The following is a 14025-nucleotide window of genomic DNA, read 5'->3' on the forward strand; positions in this document are numbered from 1 at the left end:
GCAGAGCTCAAGCAGGGGAGGCAGAGAGAGAGGGAGACACAGAATCCGAAGCAGCTCTAGGCTCTGAGCTGTCAGCACAGAGCCCAACGCGGGGCCTGAACCCACGAACTGTGAGGTCATGACCTGAGCCGCTGAGGTCAGACGCTCAACCGACTGAGCCCCCCAGGCGCCCCCAGAATACTTTCTCATGAACTTTCCTCCCTGCTGCTCTGTCTACCTAGACCCCTCGCTCCCCAACTTGGCCAGACCCTAACTACTCACCCCTGTAGGCCCCACTCAAGGGCCGCCCCTTCCTCCTGTCCCCCTTCCCCGAGCTTTCCAAGCAGCCCGCACCTTCCTCTGACAGCACAATGCGCTTCGCTGGGTCTTCTCCGTGGCATCTGGCACTCTGGCCACTTAGTTGCTTGTGATTTGGCTCCTGTCCGTGCACATGTGCACACGCGCTCACACACACGCTGGGAATCCCTGAGGACCGGTGTCTGTTTCTCTTTGCACGGCTGCGTTTTCTGCTGTGCTGGTGCTCGGGAAATGGCGTAATAGTGAGTGAGGGTGTCACATCCCCCAGGGAGACGACCAGACGACAGGCAGAAAGCCTAAGTCCTGCCTGTGGCCCTACGGCTATTCCCGGCCCACTGTGATGCCCACCCAGCTCCGAGGTTCCAGATTCTAGAACTCTGCTCACCCTGCTCTGTCTTCTTGACACAGACCGGCCTGTGTGTGCCGCCCATGAGCACAGACGACTCAGAGGTGTTCCTCTCGGGTGGAGACCTGGTGCCCCAAGGCCACAGTCACCGCTGCCTGTCCGTGGACGAGGCCAGAGCTCAGCTGGAGGAGGAGGAGGACATAGAGGAGGATGCAGAGCAGGAGGGGACAAGGAAGGAGGGAGATGTCTTCCACGCCGTGTCCCTCCGAAGGTCGGGGGCTTTCCGTGCCCACAGCCACAGCGACAGCCCCTTCAAAAGACATAGCTGGGGGCCAGACAGGGGTCTCCAGGACCCACTGAGCAGGTAATCCCCAGGGGACCTCCCGCCCCTCCTTCCCCCAAGTCCTAGACCTAGGAGGGAGGAGCTGGGGAGGAATGAGGGGCTGAGGGCCCCTATGCCCTGGGCGCTCCCTGGAGAGTCCGAACCCAGCCCCTGTCAGGCATTTGGGGAGGATGGACCCTGCCTTTCTTCCTAGTGGTCCCGGCTTCCCGCCCCCCACCCCCGAGTCTCAGGGAGGGGTTGGGGGAGGGGGAGGCACAGAGCGGGCCATACTTCCTCTACCTCTCTCTGGGTTTCACTGAGCCATACAGGGGTGTCAGAGCTGGAAGGGACCTGGGGGCCATGTGGCCCCGGTGCCTCATTTTACTGCTGAGGAAAGTGAGGCTCAGACAACTTTGGGAGGTGGACACTGCTGCCCACCTGCTGGCTCCCAGCTGACACAGACCCCAGGGTGTTTTGGCATCACAGGGCCACCCTGCCCGGGTTGAGGGGGGAACAGCCGCTCCTGCTCGCAGGTCTACATGCCTGTGCTTGGCCGAAGGCAGGGACCCGCCTGTCCCCCTCCCCTGGAAAGTCCCGATCGCTTCCCCAAGGACAGAGGAGATGGGAAAGAGAAGGTCCAGGGTCCGCCTGGAGAGCTAGTGAGTGGTCATTGTGAGGGCTCCCCGGCCACGGAAGGGCACAGCCTCTCTGCTCTGCCCCTGGGGTCTGCAGACAGCTTCCCTTGGCTCCGGGGGCTGGCACACTGCTATCTCCTGGGCACAGCTGGCTGAGCTGGCTGAAAGGAGAGGACGCTGTGCCATGTCCCTGACCCGGCTTGGTGGCAGCTCAGGTGGGAAACCTCGCCCGTGGGGCTACGAGCACCTTCTCAAGGGCAGCTAGTCAAAGGCAGAGATGCCCTGGGTGCCCCTTGTGTGGTGCCAGCTTCGTTTCAGGGCTTCGAGGATCACCTCCTACCATCAGGCACTGACTCTGCCCTTTGGGAGCCCTGGGCTGAGTGGGGGCAGAGCGTGGCCTCAGGAGCCCGGCCTCAGGCTCTCCCTTGGCCTCTCCTTGCGGAGGACAGTACTGCCTGGTGGCCAGCAGGGGCCACCCTTGTCCGTAGCTCGGCCAAAGCACAGCCGCAAAGGCGGTGGAGGGGCAGGTGCACCTACAAGGACTGGACGGGCCCGGTCACCCCCTCCACCCCCGTGCCCGTTGCTTGCCACCAGGTACAGAGGGTGTACATGTGTGTTTCAGGAGCAAGCTGCAGGCATCAGGATGCGCGGGCCCCCAGGAGCCGCCCTTCCTGCAGAGCCAAGAGGAATGGAATGCCTTCCAGGATCTGCAGCACCAAGGCGGCTGGCCCCCCAACGCGGTATGGACGACAGTCCCCATGGAGGCCAGCACCTTCCTCCCCCTGCCCTGACGCATCGCGTGCCAGCTGCCGGGCTTGTCCGCCCAGGCCTCGCTCTGACTCCATCTGGCCGGAGCTGTGTCTGTGGTCTGGACGCCGGTCTGCCTCTCTGGGTCTGCATGGCCTGCCCCTGCTCTCGGTGTCCTGCCTCTTTCTCAAGACTCTCTGTCCCCTCCTTTCTGTGTCCGAGCTCCGCATTAATGTGGGCAGCTTTGTTCCTCTCATTAAGAGGCCCCTGTTCCCCTAACTGTGATAGCTGCTTCTTTCTGTGGACCCCACATTTCTCCGTGTTGGAGCCGAACTTATAATTCGTGGGAAGAAACTAAGACAGAGTTCTCTCACAAGATAATCAGACAATTCTGGAACGAGAAACGGTACAGGGTCTGCCCAGCCATCTGGCTTAAGGGAATGTGTGGGGGGATCTCGAGCCAGGACCCAGGGACCCCGGAGGGTACTTTAGAGGCACCCCTGGGTCCGCAACTCATGCTCTAACTGGCCAGGGACACCAAGGACAGCCTCCTGCGCCTGGCCTGTGATTTGGGAGAGAGGCTGAGGGAAGGGGGATGTTGTGGCCTGGGCGGCAGCCCAGCTGGGCCCACCTCATCCCCCAGCCCCCTCCCGCCAGCATCTCTGCTGGCCCCATCCCCCATCCCACCCCCTCCCGCCAGCATCTCCACTGCCCCACCCGCTCCCAGCAAGGTGGCGCGGCAGAAAGACCAGGTCTGGGAGTTAAACCAACTCCCAGATCCTTCATCTACTGGTGGAACGATTTATTTCATCTCTCTGAAAATAGGATAATAAGAACTATTTTTAAAATATTTATTTAGTTATTTTGAGAAGGAGAGAGAAAGAGAGACATAGAGAGAGAGCAGGGGAGGCGCAGAAAGAGGGGGAGAGAAAGAATCCTAAGCAGACTGCACTGTCAGTGTGGAGCCCAAAGCAGGGCTCGAACTCACCAACCATGAGATCATGACCTGAGTAGGAGTCAAGAGTCAGACACTTAACCAACTGAGCCACCCAGGCGCCCTTAAAAACTGTCTTTTAAAGTCGTGGTTATTTTGGGAGGAAAATGCTGTGAAGGTGTCCTGGTACACAGGCTGAGTGTGAGGGATCAGGGTTTCTTCCCACCACCCCCACCCCTGCTCCGCCCTGCGAGTGTCCCTCCCCCCTTTCCTGCCTTCCTGCTCTGCTTCCTCTCCTCTCTGCTAATCTTTAAGTGCTCTCCTAAATCTCTCCCTGCCTACACATCGGCGTGTTTGTTTCTCCCTCCAGAACAAGCGTGTATTAACTCCACCAAGGTCCACAGTTACAAAAGGTCTGAGACTCAGGCCGGCCCTCCGCGCGCAGACTCAGTGGTGTGAGCCCAGCCCAGCTCCAGAACTGACTCTGTTTGGCCATCTCAGAGCCGACAGCTTACAATCCAGATTTTTTTTTTTTAGTGGACTCCATGCTCAGTGTGGGACTCCTGAGATCAACGGTTGTGCCTCCACTGACGGAGCCAGCCGGGCGCCCCCAAGATTCAGACGTCTTAAGTGGGCCCGTGCTGTCCGGTTCACTGGAGCGGCCGTGCCCTCTGCTCTCTCTTCCCCTCTGTCTTCTGTTTTAGTTTTTATTTTATTTTATTAAAACATTTTTAACACTTATTTATTTTTGAGAGGCAGAGAGACAGCGCATGAGCAGGGGAGGGGCAGAGAGAGAGGGAGACACAGAATCTGAAGCAGGCTCCAGGCCCAACCTATCAGCCCAGAGCCTGACATGGGGGCTCGAACTCACAAACTGCGTGATCGTGACCTGAGTTGGAGTCAGATGCCCAACCGACTGAGCCACCCAGGTGCCCCTATTTTTTATTTTTTTTAAGTTTATCTATTTTTGAGAGAGACCGAGACAGCATGAGTGGGGGAGGGGCAGAGAGAGAGGGAGACAGAGAATCCCAAGCAGACTCCAGGCTGTCAGGACAGAGCCCAACGTGGGGTTTGAACCCATGAAACCATGAGATCGTGACCTGAGCAGAAGTTGGTTAAACGACTGAGGCACCCAGGTGCCCCCTCGCCTTTGTCTCTGAAATACGATGTTTGAAACGGAACGCCCAATCCGCTGCCCATCTCATGACCTAGTTTATACCACCGACACCTGGGGCGTCTTCACCTGTCTTTCTCCCCTACTCCCTTGCCTGTCCCACACCCAGACATAATCACTATCTTGATTTTTCTTTATCACTTATTTACATTTCTAATACAAATACATGCATTACCTAAGAATATATTTTTTGTTGCCAATTTAAAAACAAAGACGTTATATTGTACGAAATTATCTATAAGTTGCATGTTCATTCGACATTCTGTTTCTAATTTTTATCTGTGTCCTACAGATAGAGCTCATGCACTGTCATTTCATTCTTCTGCTGATGGACGTTTAGATTATGCCCACTCGCTGCTATCATGAGGCGTGACACCATGCCCATCATTTTGTCTGTCTTCCGTGCCCGCTTGTAAGAGTTTCTCCAGGGTGTAGACCTTGGAGTGGCGTTGTCGTCAGGTCACAGAAGCCTGCTCAGTCTTACGAGATCACGGCAGACTGTTTCCACCTCCATCAGCAGTGAGGGTTCCTGTTGATCCAAATCACTTCCAACATTCGGAGTCATCAGAATGCCTGACGTTGCCAGTCTAGGGGTTGCAAATCTCTCTGCGGTGTTAATTCGGATTATCTTTATTACAAACGCGATTGAGCCTCACTTCATAGGCACAGCGTCATTCTGTGCTTCTGTGGAATTCCTCTTCCTGTCTTTTGCCCAAGTCCATCCTTTGTTCTATGTGTTGCGATGAACTTTTCACAAAATGGAGAAAAGTGGCTTGGCTCTTCCTCCTCCCGTGGCGACTTTACATAAACAGAATTTCTTAATTTTTATTTTCTGTTTATTCATCTAAAAAGGTTTTTTTAATGTTTATTTTTGAGAGACAGAGAGACAGAACATGAGCAGAAGGGCAGAAAGAGAAGGAGACACAGAATCTGAAGCAGCTCCAGTCTCTGAGCTATCAGCACAGAGCCCGACGCGGGGCTCAAACTCACAAACTACAAAATCATGACCTGAGCCGAAGTCGGCCACTTAACTGACTTGAGCCACCCAGGCACCCCTGTTTATTTATTTTTTAAACACTTTGTTTTTAAGTAATCTTTATACCCAGCATGGGGTTTGAACTTACAGGCCTGAGATCAAGGGTCATATATTCCACAGACTAAGACAGCCAGGCACCCCTGAATTTCTTTTTCTTAAGTTTGTTTATTTATTTTGAGAGAGAAGTGGGGGGTGCTGAGGAGAGGGAGACAGAGAATCCCAAGCAGGCTCCACACTGTCAGAGTAGAGCTCAATGCGGGGCTCAAACTCACGAATTGTGAGATCATGACCTGAGCCAAAATCAAGAGTCAGACACTCTTTAAAGCATGCATTAAAACATGTTTAATGGGTGCCTGGGTAGTTACTCAGTTAAGCTTCTGACTACAGCTCAGGTCATGATCTCACAGTTCATGGTTTGGAATCCCGCATCAGGCTTTCCACTCTCAGTGTAGAGCTTGCTTTGGATTCTGTCTCCCTCTCTCTCTCTCTGCCCTTCCCTTGCTCATGCTCTCTCTCTTTCAAAAATAAATGAACATTTGTAATGGATCTAGAGAGTAATTTAGGGAAAGTGAACATCTGTACAATATTGCTTCTTCCTATCCATGAAAATAGTACACCTCTCCAATATCATTTTTTTTCTGTGCAAATCTTGTGGATATAGATTTGTTCTTAGGTATATTATACTTCTTTTGTAAAGTTTAAAATTTTAGTCATTCTGGTGGGTGTCTAAGAGGTATCTCGTTTTTTAAAAAATATTGTTTAATGTTTTATTTATTTTTGAGAGAGAAAGAAAGAGTGCAAGGAGAGGAGGGGCAGAGACAGAGGGAGACACAGAACCCAAAGCAGTCTCCAGGCTCCAAGCTGTCAGCACAGAGCCTGATGTGGGGCTTGAACTCATGAACCATGAGATCATGACCTGAGCTGAAGTCAGATGCTCAACCAGCTGAGCCACCTAGGGATCCCTTATTTTGATTTTAATTTGCATGTCCCTGTTGAAAAAATTTGTTGGACATTTTTTCATGTATTTTTTAAGTTCATTTATGTTAGAGAGAGCAGGAGGGGCAGAAAGAGGAGAACATTTCGGACTCCTTGCTGTCAGCACAGAGCCCAGAGTGGGGCTCGAATTCATGAACAGTAAGGTGATGCTGAGCTGAAATCGAGTTGGATGCTTAACTGACAGAGCCACCCAGGCACCACTCCTGTTACTTTTTAAAAAATGTTTATTTATTTCCTTATTTATTTATATGCTTATTTATTTTTTGAGAGAGAGAACATGAGCAGGGGAGGGTCAGAGAGAGAGGGAGACACAGAATCCGAAGCAGGCTCCAGGCTCCGAGCTGTCAGCACAGAGCCTGATAAGGGGCTCAAAACTCACAAACCATGAGATGGTGACAGGAGCCAAAGTCAGATGCTTAACTGACTGAGCCACCCAGGCGTCCCTTATTTTAAAAAATTTTTAAACTAATCTCGCCACTCAGCCTGAGACTCAAACTCACCACCCCGAGATCCTGAGTCACATGCTTTACCGACTGGGCCAGCCAGGGACCCTGAGTTCTGGTTCATCTTTATTCTATCCTTCCTTCTGTTTTCTTTGAGTTTGTTCTCTTGTTTTTTTTCCAATTTTTAAAGTTGGCTGAGTTCATTAATTTTCAGCTTAAATTTTTTTTTTTCAAATAAGCATTTTAAGGCTACAAATTAACCTTGAAATACCACTTTGGCCATCTCCCACAAGTTTTGTTCTGTGGTTCAATACTATTTTCATTAAAAATAGTATGTCATAAAATATCTTTAAATTTCCATCATGATTTCTTTATTTTTGTCCAGGAAGTCTATTTAGAAGAGTGTTTTAAATTTTCTAAATCTATAGAGATTTATTTAAAACTTAAAACATTTTTTAGACATTAATATTTAGATACTATTTAAAAAAATTTTTTTAATGTTTTTTATTTATTTTTGATACAGAGAGAGATAGAGCATGAGAGGGGAAGAGGCAGAGAGAGAAGGAGACACAGAACCGGAAGCAGGCTCCAGGCTCTGAGCTAGCTGTCAGCACAGAGCCTTATGCGGGGCTCGAACCCACGAACGTGAGATCTGACCTGAGCCGAAGCCAGAGGCTTAACCGACTGAGCCACCCAGGCGCCCCATTAGATACTATTTTGAAGTAATCTCTGCAACAGTTCCACGCCCCACCAACTGAGCCAGCCGGGCGCCCCACTTTACTTCTGAGCTCGATTTTCCGAATAGATTTACTACCTTTATATGCACCTCTAAACAATATTAGTTTTGCTTATTTTAACTTTATATGAATATAATCATCCAGTATATACATTTCGTGTCTTGATTCTTTCACTCGAGGTTATGTTTGCAAGATTTATCCATATTGTAGGGTGAGCTCTGGTTCATTTTCATTTTTGATTAGTATTTTGATATGTGAATGCATCCCAGACCCCTCATCTGGTCCACTGGAGGGGATTTCTGGCTTGTTTCCTACGTTCTCTATGACACCAATTATTTGAAATGTGTTAAAATGTGCCTTCCGGGGCGTCTGGGTGGCTCAGTCAATTAAGCATCTGACTTCAGCGCAGGTCATGGTCTCACGGTTCATAGGTTCGAGCCTCGCGTTGCACTCTGTGCTGACGACTCAGAGCCTGGAGCCTGCTTTGGATTCTGTGTCTCCTTCTCTCTCTGCTCCTCCCCTACTCTGCTCTGTCTCTTCTCTCAAAAATAAATAAACATTAACACAATAAGAAACAATTTGCCTTCCGGCCTGATATGTGGCCAGTGTTTGCAGTGCTTCATATAGGCTCGAGAGAAATAATTAGTTCCTAACGGTTGGGTGTGTGGTTCATGAATATCCCTACTCCCTTTTGTCTGAAATCCAGACTGTCTCTGTTGTTTCCTTTCATTTTGTTTGTTTTTATTACCTGCCTGGCCTCCGTAGTTTGAGTCTGTCATCTCTGGAAACCCTTCAGGGCGAATTTTTTCTCAGGTATTTTCAGTATTGGGCCGGGTTGCAGGGGAGTGGCAAATGCCAAACAAAGCAGGAGTAACTTCCCAAGGATTTCAGGTTGAACATCTTGGACGTGGGTGGTGGAGAGGGCAGAGGCCTGAGGGCTTGAAGATGGGCGCTTGGTGGGGGAGTGAGAGCATGGGGGCAGCAGGGGTGAGGCCGCCTTTGACTTAGGGTTCTTGACGCCATTCTAGGGTCAGAGCTGCTGTCACCCGTCCGCTGGCCCTTTGGACCACTCGGCCACTGGCCTGCTCTCCAAGTCTGCGTCCATGAGTGGCATCAGTTGCCTCCTGGGCTGCTCTGATCCGGCTGGTGAGTGAAGGTGGGAGGCAAGGCAGTGGTGGCCCCTTCCCCTGTCTCTCTTGCCACCATTCCTCACCGCCAGCTGTTTAGGGTCGGGGTGTCCTGGGCGCTGCTGAACCACACACCCTTGGAAACACCAAATGGCTTCATTCAAATGAGAGGTCTGAGTTCAGGACTTTGGCATTCTGAGACTCTCCTTCCAACGAAGGACAGAGTGTGGCTCCCCAGCCCCCCTCCACCAGTCACAGGAGATGGAGGACAGTCACCTGCTGTGTACCTTGTCCTCAAGATGTGAGCCAGGTGCTGTGTCCGTCCCGCAGAGCCAGAGCTGAGACTTCAGGCCCCCCGCCCCCAGCTCCACACAGCCCGGGCTCTGCTCCCTGGCCTCTGGGTCCTTCAGCTCCGCGCCGCTCAGGAGCCCCCCCCCCCCCCAGTGCCAGTCACATGCACCTGCAGCCTGGGAACCTGATCAGGTGGAGGGGGGTGGGGGAGGCAGCCCCGGGCGTCTTTGTCTGGCTTTAGCCGGACACTTCTCTTCTCGTCTCCTTTTGTGTTGCAGGGAATTTATACCAGTCCTCTACTGACCTCAGCCGAAGGTGAGTTTGGGAGACCCGCAGCCCTTCAGAGGCCCAGGCGGAAGAGGGGCAGTGGGATCGGGGCCGCGGGTCTCGTAGCTCCAAGGGTCTCGGTTTCCGGAGACGGTGCTCCCGTTACCATTCCCGATCCCAGGCCTCCAACAGTCCCTCTCCCCGAGCTTTACAGCATCCACCTTCCCTCAGTCAGTGGCCAGGGTCCAGGTCACAGGGTTCCCAGTAGTCTCATGGGATCGTGAAGCATTTAGGGAAAGAAAAACGGTATCCAGACCCCAGGCTGTCAGAAGAATAGGAGAGAGGGAGTGGCTTGCTGTTGTCAATGCCAGATGAGCTGCTGGACAGTCTTAGGGAGAGAGGGTACCAGCGACCCCGTGGATCAGACTTGGAGGCTCCAGTAATTGGCCAGTGGGGAGTGGGTCTAAGGAGAGCTGGGCAAGGGCTGTGGAGCTGTGGCGGGAGGGCAGGGGCAGAGGCCGGGAGATCCAGGTACCCAGACAAAGCAGCACACAGAATCAGCACCTGTTCATCCGGCCCCTGCCACGGAAGCCTGGTTAGAGCGGCCGGGCCCTCCGGACGGTGCGGCCGGACAGGCTGGCCAGGGCCCTTTAAGATGCCAAGCTCTGATTTGTGACCCTGAGAATCTCTAGCTGACACATCCTCCTGGCTCTGGGTTTGGGATTAGCTCATGGGATGGGGCTGATGAAATCCCAGGAAATCCACTCCTCATTGGCTTTGGGCCGGGAGGCCCTTTCCAGACAGCCCAGAGGGTCGCACTCGGCACTGCAGTGTTTTGAGGGGAACATGCCGGCTGGAGAGGCCGGCCCCGCGTCTTCTGTTGGGCAGCAGTGTAGGCGGAGGCCGGGCCTGAGTTAGGTGGGAAGGGGGGAGGGTCTGCATCTGTGTGGGAGGAGCCTGGAGTTTTCCTGCACTCAGAAGTGCCTGGGCTGCAGCTGTCCACATCCGGGAGGGGGTGGGGTGGGGCGAGGGGGCTTTCTCTCCCGTCCCTCCTCACACCTCCTTCCTCCCCTACTGGTTGTGGCTCTCTGGGAACATCTTGTTTTTCTTCTCCAGCTCAGTCTCCAAGTCTTCACCTCTTTTTCTCTCTGCAGCTGTAGCCAACTGGAAGGGAGCTCAGGTACCTCGGCGGGCTCCCCCCTGCGCCGGACCCTCAGTTTCTTACTGGGCATGACTGGAAAGGCCAAGGTAGGAGTCTGCGGGGAAACAGGAGGCCTCCCCCCCCCCCCAGCATCCCGCATCCCACTTTCCGCTCCGCTCCGTCCCCAACTTCCCAGGTCCCCAGCTTCCCAGGTGGTGCAGGCTTGGAGGGTGTGCATGCCGACTCTCCCAAACTCCTTCCCTGCGACTCGCCGTTGGGGGGAGTGTCACCTTTCCTCTGCCCTCCCCTGCCCCCAGCTCAGCAGCCAGCTGTGGGCAGCTGGGCGAGGGGAAGAGTGGCCTGGCCGACCTCTCTTCCGGCCTCACGTGGCTAAGAGGTGGGCCCAGAGAGCGGAACCACCGGTAGGATAATGACAGTAATTACAGCAGTGCCTTTTCCTTCTTCCGGGAGCATCAGGGTTTGCAAAGTGCCTGCCCACCGGTAATGCACAGGCGGCTGCAGCTTCTTCAGGAGCTGGAATTAGACCCCAGGCGGAGTGGGAACCGGAAAGCGCGTGGTTTGGAAGCCATGCGTGCAGGGCCACGTCCAGTTCTGACCCTGGGAAGGTGAACGGTTGGGCCGGGTCCCTGACCACCGACCACCAGGTGTGAAACCCGGGGCCTGCCTGCTGCTCCGCGCCTTTCCACCTTCTTCACTTCTGGCTGACGAGCTGGCCCCCTTTTCCTCCCAAGGCCTCCTCAAGTAGGCATGCGCTTTCCAACCTGGGGCGCTGCTGAGCACGGAGACACCCGGCAGAGCACACCTCCCCGATCACCTAGAAGAGCGGGGGTGTGGGGGGGTTCACACCCAGCGAGGTCTCTGGGTGCCCTGCAGGTGCACAGGGAAGGCAGAGGAGCACCCACTTGCTGGCATCTTCTCACGGGCTGGGGCGGGGAGTTTGAGGCTAGGGACCAGGCAGTCTGAGCAGTAGCAGCTGGAGGTCCCTGCGGCTTCTTCTCTCCCACGGGGGACTTAGCGCTCCAGGGACCTGGGGTCTCCAGCCAGCATTCCAGGGGCTCTCTCAGCTCAGGGTAGGAGAGTGTGCTGGCAGAGCCGACCCCCCCCCACCCCCCAGCGGGAGTCGGAGGGGGAGTCAGTGCTGCCTGGCGTGGGAGGGTGACCTGATCCCCAGGGGCCTGTATTTGCCCACCCTCGTCCCAGGTTCGGTACCGGGTAAAATACCCAGGTGAAGGGGAGTGTGGGCAGCATGGGACCCAGACAGGCAGCAGGAAAGAGCCAGGATCTGGCCAGACTCGCCCTTCCTCGCCAGGGCCTCTGGTCCAGTGCTCTTCCAGCCTCCTGAATGCCTGTGTCCCCAGCCCCTTCCCTCCTCCCAGCTCTGGGCTGAACCTGGCAGGTCAACACCGGGGGCGGGGCTGGAGGAGGAAGCGGCTTACTCCTTCCTATTTGAGCAGTCATAGAGGTGGAGAAAGCACTTTTCCAGAGGCCATCCCCACTTCATTCTCATAACACTCTGATAAAGATCAGTATTTTAATCTCTATTTTGTAGACAAGACAACGCAGAGGCTCAGGTGCTTGCCTTGAGGTCCTAGTTACCAGGAGGCAGGGCTGTATTGCAGACCGAGAGCTTTTTACAAAGATTTTTATTTTATATTAAAACATTTTTTAATGTTTATTATTGAGAGAGAGACACACAGAAAAGGCAGAGCGTGAGTGGGGGAGGGGCAGAGAGAGAGGGAGACACAGGATCTGAAGCAGCTCCAGGCTCCGAGCTGTCAGCACAGACCTGATGCGGGGCTCGAACCCACAAACTGGGAGATCATGACCCGAGCCAATGTCAGATGCTTAACCAACGAGCCATCTCTAGCGATTCTTATTTTAAAGTAAACTCTACACCAGATGTGGGGTTTGAACTCACAATCTCGAGGTCAAGAGTTTCAGGCTCTGGTGGTCCCTACTTTTAGGTTCTGGCAGAAATTAGAGTTGCTTTTGTTTTGGGGTGCCTAAAAATAATTCCTGAAAATAATGGGAAGTATCAGTGGAAAGGAGTGGGGGGGGGGATGGGGGATGGCGACGCGAGGGTTTGGTTTTGGAAGTGTTCCTGGGGATGCAGAATATGAAAAGTAAGCCGGGCAGCAGGCCTAGCTCTCCAAGAGCCCGGCTACTCCCCAAGGTAGATGGGTTTCCGGCACCCACTCCCAAGCCCCCTTCCTGGCCACCTGTCTCCTAAGTGCAAGAGTGGGCATTGGGTGAGGGGCAGGCTGGGATGCAGAGCTCACTGAAGTTGGGGTGGAGGCAGAAAAGGGCTGGAGCCTTAGGTCTGCTTCTTGCATAGAGACCTTCTGAGTCTGAGGTGGCCAGAGAGTTCCCTCAAGCCCTGGGGTTCAGGGCCTGGCCTCATGGCCCCGCCCACTGCATGCCCACGATGCCGTGTGGCCCTTTAAGATTCCATCCTTAGCTTGTGTCTCTCCCACCCTAGGCCTGGGAGAAAAGTCCAGGTCCTGGCCCACCCCTGGTCTCTGGGCCCCCAGTGGGTGGAGCCACGCGGCCAAGATTCTGGCTTCTGGTTGTCTGTTCTGTTTTTAAATTTAGTACATTCCTCAGCCCTGCCTGCTCACTGCGGGGTGATTAAGTCTGGGTTCCAGGCCCGGCCCGGATTGCTGGTTTGGGGGAGTTCCTAGGGCCTTCCCAGAAGGTCTTGCCTGCAGGTGCCAGCCTACAGGAACCAGCCTCCCTCCTGGGTCTGGCAAAGTCCTTTTTGCTTTCTAATTTCCATCCAGCCAAAAATGGGTTTATCCCGTCTCCTATTTTCTGGTCTTTGCGGGACACGGATTCTTAAACAGTGGAATGGGTGAGGAAAGAGGTGATGGCGGCGTTGTTAGGCAGGAGGGAGGCTAGGGCAGCAGTGTGGAGGTGGTGCTGGGGGTGAGGAGCCCAAGGGGCTCAGCCAGCGGTGAGGCAGTGGAGCCCAAAACAGTGGCAGAGGCTAAAACCGGGGCACTAAGGGGAGTGGTGAGCTGGGCTGCAACCCTCGGCCCGCGCTGCGGCCCAGCTGGGTTAGGGTTAGCGCTGCATCTGGGTTGCGCCTCCTCTCCCTCCTTCCCCCACACTTTTTGGGACCAGAATCAGGCAGGACCGAGCAAACACAGGATGCGCTGCCCCAGGGCTCTGCAGAGAACCGCGATGAGCTGAGTGAATGATTACAGTTAGGCTGGGGGAGGAAGTTTGCAGCAGCAGGAACTCGGCAAAGGTGGAGGTTGGCTCGGGCTGCGGCAGAGGGCCCCGGAAGAATGCCCCACTGCGCGCCGCCTCCGGTGGGGAGACGGGCCAGGCCCCGACTGCCCCCGGACCGGGGCGGGCCGGTGTCCAGTCTTTCGGCTCCGGCCTAACTGGCGACCGAGGGAAGCGGGGTTAGACACCAGGAAGGACTTGCCCGGCCTCCCAAGAGGGGGCGGGGCCGGGGCGGGGCTCGTCCCGGGGGCGGGGCCGGGGGCGGCCGCTGGGGGCGGGG

General features: G+C 54.6%; 1 protein-coding gene across 1 annotated transcript in view; it reads left to right on the forward strand.

The window, feature by feature from the left end:
• The first annotated feature begins 10527 nt into the window (after positions 1–10527).
• Positions 10528–14025, forward strand: part of LOC115287209 (rho guanine nucleotide exchange factor 2) — a 26450-nt gene continuing 22952 nt past the window's right edge. The window contains exon 1 of the mRNA XM_029933454.1: positions 10528–10600. Coding sequence (XP_029789314.1) covers positions 10583–10600 — 18 coding nt within the window. The 5' untranslated portion in view covers positions 10528–10582. The remainder of the gene's footprint in view (positions 10601–14025) is intronic.

Source organism: Suricata suricatta, chromosome 3, assembly GCF_006229205.1.
Source record: "Suricata suricatta isolate VVHF042 chromosome 3, meerkat_22Aug2017_6uvM2_HiC, whole genome shotgun sequence".
Classification (NCBI taxonomy): domain Eukaryota; kingdom Metazoa; phylum Chordata; class Mammalia; order Carnivora; family Herpestidae; genus Suricata; species Suricata suricatta.